General features: G+C 37.5%; 1 protein-coding gene across 1 annotated transcript in view; it reads left to right on the top strand.

Moving 5' to 3' along the window:
- LOC117321796 (E3 ubiquitin-protein ligase UBR4-like) overlaps window positions 1-17794 on the top strand; it is a 79540-nt gene that overhangs the window by 35709 nt on the left and 26037 nt on the right. The window contains 28 exon segments of the mRNA XM_033876370.1: window positions 212-299; window positions 500-710; window positions 985-1048; window positions 2481-2615; window positions 2981-3152; window positions 4214-4399; window positions 5297-5418; window positions 5657-5917; window positions 6216-6389; window positions 6658-6714; window positions 7007-7160; window positions 7422-7575; window positions 8385-8589; window positions 9149-9262; window positions 9703-9828; window positions 10100-10264; window positions 10706-10783; window positions 10979-11026; window positions 11464-11634; window positions 11815-11893; window positions 14134-14331; window positions 14630-14801; window positions 15261-15408; window positions 15681-15766; window positions 16193-16280; window positions 16623-16751; window positions 17110-17174; window positions 17378-17617. Of these exon segments, the coding sequence (XP_033732261.1) occupies window positions 212-299; window positions 500-710; window positions 985-1048; window positions 2481-2615; window positions 2981-3152; window positions 4214-4399; window positions 5297-5418; window positions 5657-5917; window positions 6216-6389; window positions 6658-6714; window positions 7007-7160; window positions 7422-7575; window positions 8385-8589; window positions 9149-9262; window positions 9703-9828; window positions 10100-10264; window positions 10706-10783; window positions 10979-11026; window positions 11464-11634; window positions 11815-11893; window positions 14134-14331; window positions 14630-14801; window positions 15261-15408; window positions 15681-15766; window positions 16193-16280; window positions 16623-16751; window positions 17110-17174; window positions 17378-17617 (3890 nt within the window).

The following is a 17794-nucleotide window of genomic DNA, read 5'->3' as shown; positions in this document are numbered from 1 at the left end:
GAGTTCTTCTGAATTCTACAAGTGTCTTTTAAACTAGGCCCACTTATTCATTACCTTTTATAGATAGTTTCATTATTTAAAAAACTTTTAAAATTGTCTTCTTTTCAACTGTCTTTATAAAGATTGTTGTTCCCTCTTGTGATTGCCTATTGGATGAAGGGTGTATTAATTAGACTGTCTTGTCAACACAGTTTTGGTTTTTGTGTTTCAGGTAAACCTCACTAACCGGTACCGCTGGTTCGACCTGCCCTTCACCAGGGAAGAATCCCTCATGGCTGACAAGAAGTTTACTCTATTTGGTAAGAAAAAGAAGAAAAATATTAAATCTCTGAGAAAAAACAACTCGTAATTGACATAGCATTTGTGTAAAAAAAAAAAAAAAATTAATATATTTATATATAAGTATTATTGTTCTGACTATTGTTGTGTAGTGCGGTTTATATGATACTTATCGTTTTTTGTGTGGTGGAATTTATAAGATACTAACTGTTTGTTGTAGTGGGTGCTAGTGCAGACTCTGCAGGAGTTACCATGGTCGACTCCATCAAGGTGTTTGTGAAGACCAAGGAAGCATTTGGCTGGCCAGAGGAAGTGGATGAGTTCCCAGAATCCCAAGCTGTGGTTAAACCTGCAACATCCACGTCAGCCATAACGAACAGTGACAGCGACTCTGTACCCAATACACCCTTACCTCTAACCTCCGCTGACAGGTACTGTAACCTTCAACTTTGACCCCTATTGACACAATGAATGAATTAACCACTAAATGAATATTGATCTCTTTGATTATGCATAATGTATTATTGTTCCATGATTCCAAGAATGTGTATATGGCTCTCAATTATTATTGTAGATATTTCACATTTGTTCCCTCTGGTGGTCATCTAACTCATTCACAAAATAGTTTACTGATAATTTTATTACAAAACTCAGTGCTCTCTGCAATCAGTTCAGCCAATAAAAAAAATTGCTGCTTTTTTCCAGGCTGCTGGGGAGTGCTTTGGAAGTTTTAGATGGGGCATTTGCTTCATCACTATGTGAAGAAAAGGTAGGCTCTTAGTCATATATAATGTTATTTTTTAACGTCAGGGTGCCTTTGGCACCTGCCGTTATAGGCGTGGTGGGAAAATGTTGTTACTGATAGATCTGTTCCGGCTAACTATTCCTCATTTCTGTCATACAAATGATATACATCCGCAGCCTAATATAGTTCCTATTTTGATAGCAATTATTGACACAATTTAAGTTATGTAAACCGTGTTTACTGCAATTATTTAAAATGAAATGTTAATGTTTGGTGTTCTAGATTATTTTAGAGTATAATTATTAACCTTTTTCCTCGTCAGTATATACAATTTTGTTGGCGTAGGATTACGTAGTTCCGTCTCGATACTGCCTTGAAAACGAAAGTAGAAAAATCAGTTTGATCATCGTAGAAATTTACATGCATTCACAGAGAAACTATCCACATCTGTTCATCCTGAGTTAATATGCAGGAACATTTTATAGCTTAAAACAAATCCTATTTACATAGTCAAATGCACCCGAGCATTCCACGAGATAACTTCAGCTGTCACGTGACTCTTCACGACACTAGTCAGCCAGACTGTAACTAAACCAACGACCGTTCGCAGTTTCAAATTCATTTGTAAGTCGCTAGAATACGCATGAAATATGACCAGGAATTGAGGGCAAGTTGTAACAAACTACATTGCCGTTTTTTGTGAGGATTTTATTAAATAAGGTTATTATTTGTTGTTTGAAAAGAATCTAATGATTATGATCCGTGACTGATGTACTGGCGGTGTCAAAACTAGATATGTCTCGTCGGACAACGCGACCGCAATTTTCTATCAGAGTTAAAATGTGTTACCTAAGGGGTCATAAAATAGATGTTTGATAAATAAAATTTAAAAAACTTCGGCTGTGTACATCTTGGATTTTATCTTTAGTTGTAGTTACTTGACAACATGTTCTGTTAATAGACTGATTTGTCGCTCAGTTGATTCTTTTTTCAAAGTTTACAAGCAGCTTTACTGATTCAGGAGTATATCAATAATCTTCCACAAGCAATAAAGAAATCAGGAAAGAACTATACTCAGCTTTTGTCAGCTGATATATATGTTATACATGTTTTCTTGAATATATATAGAATAGAAATACCAGGCCTAAGCCAGATGAAGACATTTCATCTGATGCAAATGTAACTGTCGGACTATAAAATCCAATTTTAAATTTCTTATAATATGACCTCAGACCCTGACGTTTCTCAGGGCCTTTGGCCCTTTGATTTCTTATTGTTGAATTGGCATTTCTATTGATAACATTTGTCGACTTTAACTGAAAGTTTCTGTCCTTAAATGACCATAGCTGTTGATAGCATGTTTAAAAATATAAAAGCAATCATTGAAATTTCTAAATAATTGGATATGGAGATTTCAGAACAGTAAGACTTATACCGAGAATGTTGTTTCCTTTAGGACCCACTTCACCAGCTAACCCTGGATATTGCCACCAGTCTGCTGACTCTGCCAACACCTCATAGTGTACAACAGCACACCAAGTCTCTCCTGGCGTCACTTTTCCCTAATAGGTTATCCTACTACAACCATAAGGTACATCAGCCATGTTACTCTAGAATATTACAATATAGTCTACAACAATTTTACTTTTTATAATATTGCAATTGTGTTACTGAATCAGCAATATATATATATTGTCATATGATTGATAACGCTATAATATGTTAAGATGCTGTTATTTGATATTGAGATTCCATATTATTAATACGCTATTGATTTGTATGACTGCTGTATAATGTAATGCTAAATATGATATTGATGTTTCATTCTAAATAGTGTAATGCTAAATATGATATTGATGTTTCATTCTAAATAGTGTAATGCTAAATATGATATTGATGTTTCATTCTAAATAGTGTAATGCTAAATATGATATTGATGTTGCATTTTGACCAAAGGACCAGGCAGAGCTTGTACATGTTATGACATTGCTATCCCGCGAGGAGTGTGACATGGATGTAGAGGCGTACCAGCGTCTGTTGGTCACTGCCAGGTCAGTGGCTGTAGCCAGACCACACAACCTTGTCAAATTTGCAGAAAAGGGCTCCATGTCTGTCAGCAGTGAGGAAGGTAAGTTCTCATAGGAAACTCAGGTTCTGGCAAGAAATAATTTAGACTATGACAAAATCAGAGGTTTAGGCAGGACAGAATTAGGTCAAGGCCACTCGGGGTCAAGTTAGGGATAGTTCAGACTGTGTCAAAATCAGATTTGGTCAGGACAGAATTAGGTCAAGGCCACTCATGGTCAAGTTAGGGATAGTTCAGACTGTGTCAAAATCAGATTTGGTCAGGACAGAATTAGGTCAAGGCCACTCGGGGTCAAGTTAGGGATAGTTCAGACTGTGTCAAAGTCAGATTTGGTCAGGACAGAATTAGGTCAGGACCAGTTAGAGTCAAGTTAGGGATAGTTCATACTGTGTCGAAAACAGATCTGGTCAGGACAGCATTTGGTCAAGGCCAATCAGGGTCAAGTTAGGAATAGTTCATACTGTGTCAAAATCAAATTTGGTCAGGACAGCATTTGGTCAATGCCAATCAGGGTCAGGTATGACCGAATTAGTTTAGGACCAGTTAAGATCAAGTTAGGGATAGTTCAGACTGTGTCAAAGTCTGAGTATAATTAAAGGCAGGACATGTCAAGCAAGAAATAATTCAGACTACATCAAAGTCAGAGGTAAGGGCCAGACAGAGCTAGGTCAGGGCTAGTTCTAGTGTATCCCAGCAAATGTACAGGAACAGGTAAAAGTGAAGTGTAGTCAAATGTGTTATCAGTGGTTGGTTATATAGCTTAAGGACTACAGTATATTGATATCTAATGCCAATATTAGTATTTAGCATATATAGACTCATGAGATATATTGATATCTACAGTAAACTGAGATATTTACATCCAACATGCTGAGCTATATAGAGATATATTCATTTGATATTTATGTCATATGTATTCAGAGGTATATTGATATATATCTACACTACATTGAAGTATCATTAACAATTTGATATCTACACATTATTGAAGTATAGCAACTTGATATCTACACAGTATTGAGATATATATGCACTATATCAAAGAATATTGATACCCATGGAATATTGAGGTATATTGATATATATATATTGTTGTTTTGCAGTGTTGGAAGTTACAGACCTTGAGCAGGAGGATGGAGAAGAGAAATTTGATGGTCATTATACATCCAGCCTTTCCCAGCTGGACAGTAAGGAGACTGGACACTTTGTCACACACTTGATGGAGGCCTTCTGGAAGCTACACAGTCTGAAGCCTCCCAACCCAATGCTGGCCCCTGTCTGCCTACCAGGTAAATAGTTTTAAGAATGCCATAATGATATTGAAATTACAGTTCTGAAAGTATGTTTGGGATATCATGATGAATGTTGATTTCTTAGCCAATTTAAAGAGGTGTTGGACTTCTTAGCCAATAAAAAAAGGTAATTCCCCAAATATATTTAAGGATTAAACTGTCTTATTTTTGGTGTCTATTGTCGATATAGATGCCAGAGCTTTGCAAACAACTGTCATATTGTGCGCTAGCAATCGTTTATGATTGTTTATGTTAGTTACAAGTAGTTCCGGTGCGTGAATATATTCATGTGCGGCATGGATTGATGTCACGTTTGGGCGGTAGCGCGCCTCGGAGGATATGTAGCTAGCTACTGGTATTCATAGCCGCAATGAAAATTTAGAAAATCTATTCAATTCATATATTTACATAACCTTGATTTAAAAAATTTATATCGAGAAAACGAGAAATTTTATTAAAAATAAAAATTTGTCATGTATACGACGAAACGCCAAATTATTAGAACAGCCGGGAGATCCCGCCTATGCACCACGCCATTGTTTTAATGCCGTTCCGCATTTTCCGGTCTTTTTTGTTTAATTTTGTATAAAACAAAAAGAAAGAAGTATTAAAGTAAAAATAATATTAAATACAATCATTCAATATTTTTAACACTTATCTTGTACCAACATTATCGATCCAAGGGAAGCTACTCTTCCTGTCTTACTGTCAATGGCGTATTAATATGACCCGATTAATCAGGTGATTTGCACGAGAGACAATGTTTTCATACGGTTTTCATAGTGTATTCATGGTCATATGTTTGTTGTTTTCACTTGGTATGTTCATATCAGCAAACCACATTAGGAATGTAAATATATACATGTAAATACCAATAAGTGTTTGTATGTACAGGTCTGAGCCATGTTGATGCCACAGTTGGTGCCCTAGTAGAAATCATGCACGCCTTCACTGTGTGTGAGTTTGATAACATCTCTCTGGCCACCAAGATGTATGTCCGCCTCCTTCTCTGTCAGGTAAGGCAATCATGTATAAGATTTAAATAATTGTTTTCAAATTTCAAATTTCTAATTAAAAGTTTTTTGAAATTTCATATTTCTAATTAAAAGTTTTGAACCTTTGATGGTTGCCTTAAATTGTTATTCATCACACATGTATCTGTGTAAGCCATACATATATATTATCTGTAACTCAAATTTCAAAACTAACACAAAGTAAAAGAGAAAGGTTATGGAAATCAATGTATTCCTACAGGACCAGACAGTGAGTTTTGCCTGTAAGCAGGCTATGATACGTTGTCTTCGTCCCAGACATCGTCGTCGTCGGGTCTGTATCCCGTCTCCCCCCAGGTGTAGCTCACCAGGGGGAGGAGATGATGATGACGATGAAGACGATGATGACGATGAAGATGATGACAAGGGAGACAAGTCTGCACAACCTGCTCAGCCTTTAATGCAGGAAATTGTCCCAGAGCAGCATGACCAGGAGGATGGAGATGAACACTTTGAGGTGGTGGTAAGTATGAGCACTGTCTGGTGGACAATAATACAAAGTTCTTGTATTGGTTGGTACAAGATACTTTGCTGTGATATTCATTTCCCTAGCCCCACTGGATTTGCAGTGGGACTCCTGTAATGCAGTTTTTCCATGGGAATTCTCAAGTCTGATATGGTTGCAGGCATAATGTTGCCCTTCCCCTGTCTGTCTCTGTCTGTACATCCAAAAATTTGCAGTTGAGTGGGAAAACTAAATTAATCTGACACTATGGAGGATAAGCTAATTACTAAATATTGCTGTCCCTATTGTTAACCAGGAGAACAATGAACCTATGGTGATGGAGCCTGGAGAACAGGGTCACGGGGGACCAATTCCCCTGGAAGCACTGTTTGCAGGTGGTGTAAACTTCCCTCCCATGGTTGACATCCCCCCAGATGCGGATGATGAGACAATGGTGGAGCTTGCTATTGCTCTCAGCCTACAGGATCAGGTAGGATCAACAGAATTGTCTTATTTATAATTCAAAACTACAATGCACATACTAATCATTCATAAATCAGTTGTCAAAATCTAGTTTGAAAAAATCATTTATTTTTGTGAAGATGTTAAGTATATCAAAATAAGGAGCAAAAAAAAAAAATTAAAACATTCTGGTAATTAGTTGTAAAAGTGTTGTAACATATTATAAAACCAGGAGAACTAGAAACTAGACATGAGTTGGTGTGTTACAAAGCTTACCTGTGATACCTTCATTACAGCCTGGTCACAGTGGAGGTCTTGGACTACAGGGCCTAGGCATAAACAGATCACAACAGGTATGCAATTGTCAGAGACAGTGAGAGCAATTGGTTTGTGGAAACATTTTATTTTGTCCCAGATACAATAAATTATTCTTCTAATTAGAAATTATAGGAAATATTTAAACTTTTCCCAGATACAATTAAGAAAATTTGCCTATTTGCTAGTTTAATGATGTGTCTTTCGTCAAAAATTGTGTTCATATTTTTAACACATGACTGTATGAAAGAATAATTCGGAATTGGTTGGTAAAAAAACAACAACTACAGTACCTGCATATGATAGAGTGCCCTTTGATATTTACTTCAGAGTGCAATGTCCCTAGAGGAAGGGCCACTGTCAGACACGACAGCCTCGGCCCCTGGCAGTGATGATGAGATCGGCAGTAATGCTGCAACAGATGGGTCCACACTTCGCACATCTCCTGCAGAACATGCAGGTAGCGGAGGCTCAGAAAGTGGAGGTAAATTTTTTAAAATATACATTACCTGATCAAGTAGGTCTGATCTGTTTGTCATTTGTCTGTACTAGTTCCATATTTATCTAGAAATGTCTGGTAATATACTCACTCTATAGTATTTTAGAAGAAAAACATTTTCATTGTCCCGTAAAGCCAGCCCTCTACTTTAAGTCAGAGATTACGTGTAGGCCCCTTGGCCTGCTTATTGCAGCATAAATACGGTAGTTGGTTTTACTGAACGCATTTTCATGTTTAATGTTTTAGCCAGTGGACGAAGTAGTGCTTATGGGGAGAGAGACCGGGAGAGCACCATGTTTAGTGCCCGTAGTGAGACTAGCAGTGTGGGGATGCACAGTGGCTCACTCCCTCAGGAAACAGAGGGCTCAGAAATGGATGCTGACTATGACACCAGTGTCAGGTATATTTATGTTTCTAGTCATAAGTAAATGAAATTTAGTATCAGAGATTTGTATTTCATTTCTGATATATTTTTTGTCTTTAGAGTGAAGTGTGTATATTAAACAAACTCAGTGTGTTGATACTATTAACTAAATATTTATGGAGATTGAATTTTGAATTTCCATCCAAGTTTATCTATCAGTCCCACAAATACCACAAAAGTTAACTAAATATGACCATTAGTAGCTATACAAAGATTAAACATTTTAGTATCTCCTGTTAATTTTGTCCTGTATAATTAAAGGCCTAATGAAATGATGTTAAATTTAATGCAACTGTAAATCACTTAGATTTTGCAAATACATGTACTATGTTTCGTGAATGCTGATCTAGAAATGACTTTGAATTTGCAAATGAGCTATTAGAGACATGGGTGCTGTAAAGACCCCTATATCAGCATACTAACTGATAGATTGGTCGCTATCCAAAAGGTGTTGCTTTCATCCAAATAATTGCAAAGGATTTGAATTCATGATAGACTCTCATTCAAAACATAAGTGATTTACAGTAATATTCTGTAGTAAACAAGAATAGACAGTATTAAAAATTCACCAGTCATTATTGAGGGTGAAAAGACTGTAGCAAACATGTCCGATCTAGTGGTATACAGTACGAGCCTTGTAATCAGGTACTATTAACTTCACCAGACTAATTATTATTCAGATTGAAATCCTCAGCACGGATAATTTGATGAAAGTATGTTGCTTTCAGACTGAAAAGATATGTCTGTCTGATAGCTAAGAGATAAATGCATTTTGCTGTTGATAGGCTACACAACCTACGCCTGATCCTACTGGAGCGCCTACTTCAGTACATCCCCGAGGTACGTGAAGTGGGTGGTGTCCGTGCTATACCATTCATGCAGGTGCTTCTCATGTTGACCTCTGACCTGGACAGTGATGATGAGAAAGACAAGGCCGCACTGGACAGTGTGCTGACCGCTCTTATCAAGGAGTTGGACCTCTCTGGACAGGTCAGTGTCTTTATTAACACAGCGACCAGATATGGTAATCTGTCTATGGAAATAGATTGATAGGTTATAGAATCAGCAGGTAAAACCTTCAACAGTGTAGAATCATCAACGGCTCATTGTGTGCTGAAGGCTGGTTATAGAGTCAGCAGGTAAAACCTTCAACAGTGTAGAATCATCAACGGCTCATTGTGTGCTAAAGGCTTGGGTAGCATGATATGGGATCTTATATGACTGAATAAGTCACATGGAATTTATTAAACAAGTTCAATGAATTCCATATGGCATAGTCACGAGTGTGAGATACTGTTTGTCAGATATAAAAGTCCATGTTTATGAGTATGTAAGTGAAATATCTCAAATTGATTTCAATGAAGACAGATTAATTTTGATTTAAACACTAAGTGCTTCTCAACTGAGACAATCCTGTGATGTCATTTATTAATTGTTTTGTCACAATACTGTTATCACACATGAGTCCTACAATATTAGCCATGTTACATAGTAAAACAGACCAGTTATGTGATGTTTTATCATGAGGTGTTACCCATGCATGTTACAGGGTCTTGAGAATGTGTCGTGCAGGAGTAAAAACTATGAGGTGAAGTTAGTGTTGCTGAGGTTACTGAGTGTGCTACTGTCCAGGACTAAGGCTGGAACGAAGCCTTCCTCGGAGGTGAGTGTAAAACTTGTGGAGGTGGGAAGGACAAAGAAACAGTTCGGAAATGTCGGGGTTTACCGTCAATGCTAGAAATGACAAATATCATTTTCTGGAGGGAATAATAAAAAACATCACTTTCAAAACAGCAGATTAAAGTATATTACATATTGTAAATTGAATATTGAATGATTATTTAAGATGTTTATGGTATTTAGGATGGTCATTTGGTAAAATTTGTAGATGTGTTCTATTTCTTATTGACTTTATCACAGTCAGATTTTGCCAAACTCTCCTGACACCTATATTTTCAGGTTAAATGTTATAAAATTTTACAAACTTCACAAGCCCTGATGTAAAATCTACATTGTATTGATTGTAGCTCTGATTTTTTGTAAAATAACACACACAAAATAATTCAATTTAATTAAAGAAACTTGTAATTGTACCATTTTCAGACCTCCACCTCCTCCTTCATCAGTAACACATCAGCCTCCGCACTGATCTCCAGCGACGGCATCACCTACTGTCTCAACATCCTGTGTAACTTACTACCCTTCTGGAAGCAGTTCACCTCTCAGGAGGTAAGTGATGACTGTGGGCTGAGGAATACTATTCCCTGGCAGTCACTTACATCTGATATGTAATGGGGGATAATATTACCTTGGGTTGATTAATATTTAAATGCAATATTTTTCAATACAACCACATGGAATGTCACATACCCAGTTTCATGATCTTCATACCAGGATTAAAGTTGAATGTAAGATTTTCTATATAAAATCTCGGTCTAGTTATAGTCTAACTGTTCTGTTAAGTATGATATATTTGTGAAATGTCTGTATATATTTCCAGGAGGGTAGTGCTGTGACCGGAAAATTACTGAAACCACACCCAACACATCCACCCCCAGACATGTCCCCCTTCTTCCTGCGCCAGTATGTCAAAGGTCATGCCAGTGATGTATTTGAAGACTACCCACAACTTCTCACTGAGATGGTTCTACGACTTCCATACCAGGTAATAGATAGAGCTCTTTGAGCAGTATTTAAAACAATGTGTTACTCAATAGTTGTAAGATTAATAGTTAAAACAGAGATCTAGGGTTGTGATATTAGGCTTGGAGCATGCTGAGATAAAGACCTTCAAAGTTCTTTCAAGGTCAAAGGAGCCAAACATGTTGAAATCTTCAGATAATTTGTTTCTGATTGTAAAAATTTCAAGGTTGTATGTGACAATAACTGGAAAGGAAAGGTATGAATTCGAGTTTCACATTGATAACCTAAATCAGCTTTGAAATTCTCAATATTACGTCATGTTAATTAAAATCAATTTAATTAATCTTCCAACAATGTGTTCACTTCATAAGCCCTAGACAAGGTGAACACTACATGCCCATTGTGTCTCATTACATCCACTTTGTGCCAAAGATAATTGACAATGATCTATTGTGTTCCACAGTTAAAGAAGATATCTGACAGTGTTGCCAATGTCCCAGCGGCCAGCTTTGACTATGTGTGGAACACAACACTTGCTGAGGTTTGTACAGGACATCAATACAGTTCAGAGTTCTCAAAATAGTCTTATATAATTAGTGTTTATATTCAGTCATATTATACAAACTAGATCATTTTAAGTTTGTGTAATTCTTTCACAATTGACTCTATAATGTGATTTTATGCTCCATTGCATTTAAATATTTATAGAGGTTCTAACTTACGATTTCTTTTGCAGTACATGATGACACAGCAGACTCCATTTGTCAAAAGACAAGTGCGGAAGGTATGTTATGTACAGTGCTGGAGTATTGTCTGTATTTCTAAATCTCTGAGAACTTAAAAATCATGCACAGATTAAATCACTTATCATTAAATCCCTCATCCTGTTTTTACAGCATACTTTTTAAATGTAGATTGTACTTCTTATACATTATTCTCATACTCTTTTAAATATCTATTTTCAAACTACTTCTTAATCAGTTAACATTTAACCTAGAAATTCAAAACTTTTTAGGGTTCTGTTAGTAATTCATGCCTTCTACAGTAACTGTTAAAGAAAGGTTTACATTCATTTGTTGGTTTGTCAGTCCTTCCGTTGTTTTTAAGGCATATCTTCCCAACTTACCTAAAGTTTTCAAATTTTGTATGGTACTAAACTCATTCCTTGATGATTTATTGAATTCATACAAGTATATCATGCATATATGGTTTGTGTTACAGCTACTACTGTTTATCTGTGGTACCAAGGACAAATATCGCCAGCTGAGAGACTTGTATGCCGTGGAGTCCCACCTATGCACAGTGATGGACCAGTGTCGGGAAGGAGGGCTCCTCATGACAGACAGTATGCCTACTCCCATCATACTGTCTTACGACACGCTGCTTAACATTGTAAGAACCTTATGGTGCAAAAAAAATGTAAAATATTACAGTCTTCATTTACCTTATATATAAACAAGATTTTAAATCAATATCACTAAATTGTAAGGTGATGTGTAGATTTACATTTAGTGTATACTGACTAAAAATTGAATTAATGACTGACAGTGCCATGTATGGTGATGTTTACAGGTTGAGCATCTGAAGATCTGTGCGGAGATTGCCAGTGAACGCCCGGTCAATTGGCAGTTGTATTGTAAAGACCACCAAGGTAAGAGCTAGCCTGTAGGACACAGATGTTTCATTGTAAATAGCATAGTATACAGAATTAGGAATACAATTATCAGTCTGCTTAAATTAATTTGATAAAACTCCCGGAGAAAGTTCAAATTGGTATATTCTACTTTCTTTTATAGCTGGTAGCTTTAGCAGCTATAGATTAGAGAGCAAAATAAGTAGATTACTTATTGGAACTAGCTGGCCTCAGGAATTGTTCCTCTTCTTGATTTATTTGTTCCCCTCCTTTAGTTTGTCAGGTTTGACTTGATTCACATGTTAGATGCAATCTGTGTTGAGGAATTTTCTGTGTAAGCTCTATTTTTAGCTCACCTGGACCGAAGGTCCGGTGAGCTTATGTCATGGCGCAGCGTCCGTCGTCCGTCGTCCGTCGTCCGTCCGTCCGTCCGTCCGTCCGTCAACATTTGCTTCAAATCGCTACTAGTCAAAAAGTTCATATTGGATTTTGACCAAATTTAGCCAGAAACATCCTTGGCAGAAGGGGAACAGATTTTGCATAAATGATGACTCTGACCCCCGAGGGGCCAAAGGGGCGGGGCCCAATAGGGGAAATAGGGGTAATTCCTTTAAATCGCTACTAGTCATAAAGTTATGAATGGATTTGAACCCAATTTGGTCAGAAACATCCTTGGGGGAAGGGGAACAGATTTTGCATAAATGGTGACTCTGACCCCCGAGGGGCCAAAAGGGCGGGGCCCAATAGGGGAAATAGTGGTAATTCCTTTAAATCGCTACTAGTCATAAAGTTATGAATGGATTTGAACCCAATTTGGTCAGAAACATCCTTGGGGGAAGATGAACAGATTTTGCATGAATGGGGACTCTGACCCCCGAGGGGCCAAAAGGGCGGGGCCCAATAGCGGAAATAGTGGTAATTCCTTTAAATCGCTACTTGTCATAAAGTTATGAATGGATTTGAACCCAATTTGGTCAGAAACATCCTTGGGGGAAGGGGAACAGATTTTGCATAAATGGGGACTCTGACCCTGGAGGGGCCAAAGGGGCGGGGCCCAATAGGGGAAATAGATGAATTCCTTTAAATCGCTACTTGTCATAAAGTTATGAATGGATTTGAACCCAATTTGGTCAGAAACATCCTTGGGGGAAGGGGAACAGATTTTGCATAAATGGTGACTCTGACCCCAGAGGGGCCAAAGGGGCGGGGCCCAATAGGGGAAATAGTGGTAATTCTTTTAAATCGCTACTAGTCATAAAGTTATGAATGGATTTGAACCCAATTTGGTCAGAAACATCCTTGGGGGAAGGGGAACAGATTTTGCATAAATGGTGACTCTGACCCCAGAGGGGCCAAAGGGGCGGGGCCCAATAGGGGAAATAGTGGTAATTCTTTTAAATCGCTACTAGTCATAAAGTTATGAATGGATTTGAACCCAATTTGGTCAGAAATATCCTTGGGGGAAGAAGAACAGATTTTGAGTAAATGGTGACTCTGACCCCAAAGGGTCCAAAGGGGCGGGGCCCAAAAGGGGAAATAGAGGTAATTCCTTTAAATTACTACTAGTCATACAGATTTGAATGGATTTGAACCCAATTTGGTCAGAAACATCCTTGGGGGAAGGGGAACAGATTTTGCATAAATGGTGACTCTGACCCCCGAGGGGCCAAAAGGGCGGGGCCCAAAAGGGGAAATAGAGGTAATTCCTTTAAATCGCTACTAGTCATAAAGTTATGAATGGATTTGAACCCATTTTGGTCAGAAACATCCTTGGGGGAAGGGGAACAGATTTTGCATAAATGGTGACTCTGACCCCCCGAGGGGCCAAAAGGGCGGGGCCCAAAAGGGGAAATAGAGGTAATTCCTTTAAATCGCTACTAGTCATAAAGTTATGAATGGATTTGAACCCAATTTGGTCAGAAACACCCTTGGGGAAAGGGGAACAGATTTTGCATAAATGGTGACTCTGACCCCCGAGGACCCAATAGGTGAAATAGAGGTAATTCCTTTGAATCGCTACTTGTCATAAAGTGATGAATGCATGTTCTAAAAGCAATTCTTGAGGTCTTTCAGACCTTAGAGAGTCTGGACTTCATTAATCTGAAAGCAGTTTGAATTACCACACTATAACCATATATAGCATTAAATATTGTTAGAGATTAACAAATAAAACAAAGTGAATATGAACATTATTTTGACATTTGGCCTAATCCAACAGGTGAGCGATGCAGGCCCCATGGGCCTCTTGTTTGTTACAGGAGTATTGGCGTTCCTAGTGAGGGCCAGTATTGTGCTAGATGAGGGAGTGGCTCCAACAGTCCTACAGCTGCTGCAGTGTGCCCTATGTGGATCAAAGGGTCCAGTCACAGGTCACACAGGGATAGGGGGCGGGGCTTCCACCAGCTCCCCAGCCAAACATAAAAAAGACAAGGATAAAGACAAAGACAAAAACGAGGGTAGGTGTACACAAGGTCGCAGATCCATCAGGTTTTCAATAAAAACTTGGCAGTGAGTCCATGCTTATCCCATATCTATAACGGTGTTCAATTAAATGCTAGCAAATGTTATTTGATTGTCCTGCAGTACGTCCACCTCCTACATTTATCCAAGTTTAAATAAATAAGTTGTTGTGTTCGACCCTTAGCTTATTAACAAAATAATGCATGCATGTATAGAATATATTCAAACCAATACTATTCAATTGATTTCTATCTGGAATATCAATAGAAAATTATAATTTCGGTTTTTGTCCAGATTCTGATGATGGCCAGCGCCATGATGAGGCTTTGTGTGTCAATCTGGTACAGTTGTTGAATCGTGTCCTGGATAAAGACCTGATGATTCGCTTCCTGCGCACATTCCTTCTTGAGTCAAATGCCACAAGTATACGTTGGCAAGCTCATAGCCTGCTCTACCACATCTACAAGTAAGTCTTAAATCCACCTATAACCAAGTATATATTAACTGTTTATAATATGGCTTTATCTAATTTAAAGTAAGGGTATTTTCTGTTCTCATATATAATAACTATAAAATACCTGGCATCCAATATTTAGCATAGGTAAAACACACACTTTCAATTTTAAGGTGTAATGTCCGATATAGGAAGAGTTGGAAGGTTGGAATGTTTTTGGAAGAGCTAGGGGTAAATATAGGTTGGTTTGAGTTGGGAAGTCTTAACTTTACACTAGTGCTAGATCAATGTTTTTCATTACCACAAGCATATTATTCAGTGAATAACCTATGTTTTATACATTGTGTTTAAGTGTACTATATCTGATGTAATAATAAACCTTGTGTGACATCATATGATAATAGAATAACATCAAGGACTTCCAGATTTTATTGAATGTATGTATAAATATTTCATCTTTTTCTGCATCAGGAACTCCAGTCTGTCGGAGCAAGAACATCTACTAGAACTGATGTGGAGTCTCTGGAAGGAACTACCCCTGTATGGGCGTAAAGCTGCACAGTTTGTGGACCTGCTTGGATACTTTGTACTCAAGACACCACAAACATCGGAGAAAAAGGTATTTAAGTCGACATGCAGGGTTGAAATGTTAGTGATTTAGGGAAAGGATGTGATTTAGGGAGAGGATGGGAATAGGAGAAGAAAACATCAAGTCCTTTCCTGGCTGTAATCCAGTAATCATACTAAAACAAAACAATGTTGTAGTGCTTCATCTATTATTACCATTGGTACCAAACAGTTGTTTTCTTCATTGTTTAAAAATCATGAGTCAGAGTGAAATATCTGTTCTGATAAAGTTGTTTCAAACTTAAGACATTGTATATATTACAGACCAAGCAATACCTGGAGAAGGCTATATCAGTGCTAAAAGAAGAGAACCAGATCTTGTCAAACCACCCTAACGCCCAGATCTACAAGTAAGTATAGAAATAGATTCTGTCAAATTAGTACAGGTGCAAAGTCTGTCCAAAAACACAGTGCAGTAGCATAAAAAAATCGTGCAAGGTGAACAAGGTATACAAAATATGGCTTCAGGAATTTGTTAATTTGTAAAAGTCTGTTTTCATAAACTATGTTTTCATGAAAAAGTCTTGTTTACATACTTAATGTGTGCAGATTGTAACATATTTATCCTTTAGAAAGTCTGTTGCATTGTAATAAGTCAGCTCATGTCTATCGCAGCTTAATATTAACTTAAGGTATTAGAATTACCAACAATTGCCAATTTCATTGTCCTGTAATAGTCCCACCCCCAACTTTGAGTCAGAAGCTATATGTTAATGGCCCTCTAGGCTTACTGCAGGAATATTAGGAGTATATACTGATGTGTAGGTTTGCTGCAGTATGTTACAGGGACTGGTGGACTTTGATGGGTACTATCTGGAAAGTGACCCCTGTCTAGTGTGTAACAATCCAGAGGAGGAATCCACGGTAATTCTTACCTTAAACTTACGACAAAAAGCTAATTAATAGACAGTTGTTTCATTCTTACCTTAAATTTCTGGCATAAAGCTTATTAATAGACAGTTGTTTCATTAACTGTTACAGTATCATTAGCATATGCAACAATAGATAAACATGTATGTTTGTTATATGATATATGTTGAAAAATGCCATATTTCACAAATTGAAAATGCTATCTTTTACCTAATGACTCTTTTGTGCCTTTATGTTTTTAACTGCCAAAAGGTAAACACACTGATCATGTATCATTGATGAAAAGTGTTGTGTAGGAGTTCATCACTAATTTCTTTATGTTGGTAATGCTTTCAGAACCTGAAGCTGTCAGCCATTAAGGTCGACTCTAAGTTTACGACCACAACACAGATTGTGAAACTGGTGGGGAGTCATACCATCTCCAAGATATCACTCCGCATCAGCGACTTGAAACGCACCAAGATGGTAAGGAGAATTACTTGTGTCAGTGCTCAGGTTTCATTAGCAGTGCAGTATCTCTGTGATGAGTTCAAGGATTTTGTTGTCATGTTTTCAAAACATTTCTTAAAATTCCTGAAAAAATAGCTTTTTTTTGTTTCTTTCTTTACTATGTGGCCAATTTCAGCTATTACTGTATAGTTTGAATTTTAATATTTTCAAACTTATGACATAATGTTTGCAGTTTTCAAAAAAAAACAAAAAACAACATGAATTGTGTAGAATGTACATTCACTGCCCAATGTATATACAATACACCTTTAGTTCAATTATGATCACTGAAATATCCCTATTGAGACATTGTTGATTTTTACTCTTACCACAGGTACGAGTAATGAACATCTACTACAACAACAGGACTGTTCAGGCAGTGGTTGAGCTCAAAAACAAGTGAGTTGTTTACAATAACATCTGAATAATATATCCTTAAAGTAAATATAATATGTACTAGAAATATAAGATCAGTTAAAAACATCTATAATAAAGTAAGTATTGAAAACATTAAGTCATTGTTTATATTGCAGCCACATCAAATTTGCAAATTCAGAATGATGCGTAATGGTGACATTTAAGCCCTTTTTATGATTTTGCAGACCTGGACTATGGCACAAGGCACGAAAGGTGACCTTGTCTGCAGGCCAGACGGATGTGAAGGTGGACTTCCCCATCCCCATCGTAGCATGTAACCTAATGATAGAGTACGCCGACTTCTACGACAACCTGCAGGCCACAGCTGAGACACTTCAGTGTCCACGGTGTAGTGCTTCAGTACCCGCTAACCCTGGTGTGTGTGGCAACTGTGGCGAGAATGTCTTCCAGTGCCACAAGTGCAGGTACACGATGATCATACCAGTAGCTGATTAAATAAGCTGGCAGCTGTAAAGATAACTGTCCACATGACATACTGTTGTAGGTTTTATGTATGATAGCACTGCTCAAGGTTAAAGGTTTTGGCTGTAACACGTTCTAAAATCTTCTGCTATGTATCATTATGTACATGTATGGAACAG

The sequence above is a fragment of the Pecten maximus genome, chromosome 2 (assembly GCF_902652985.1).
Source record: "Pecten maximus chromosome 2, xPecMax1.1, whole genome shotgun sequence".
In the NCBI taxonomy this organism is placed as follows: Eukaryota; Metazoa; Mollusca; class Bivalvia; order Pectinida; family Pectinidae; genus Pecten; species Pecten maximus.
This window is presented reverse-complemented; position numbering and strand designations above follow the sequence as displayed.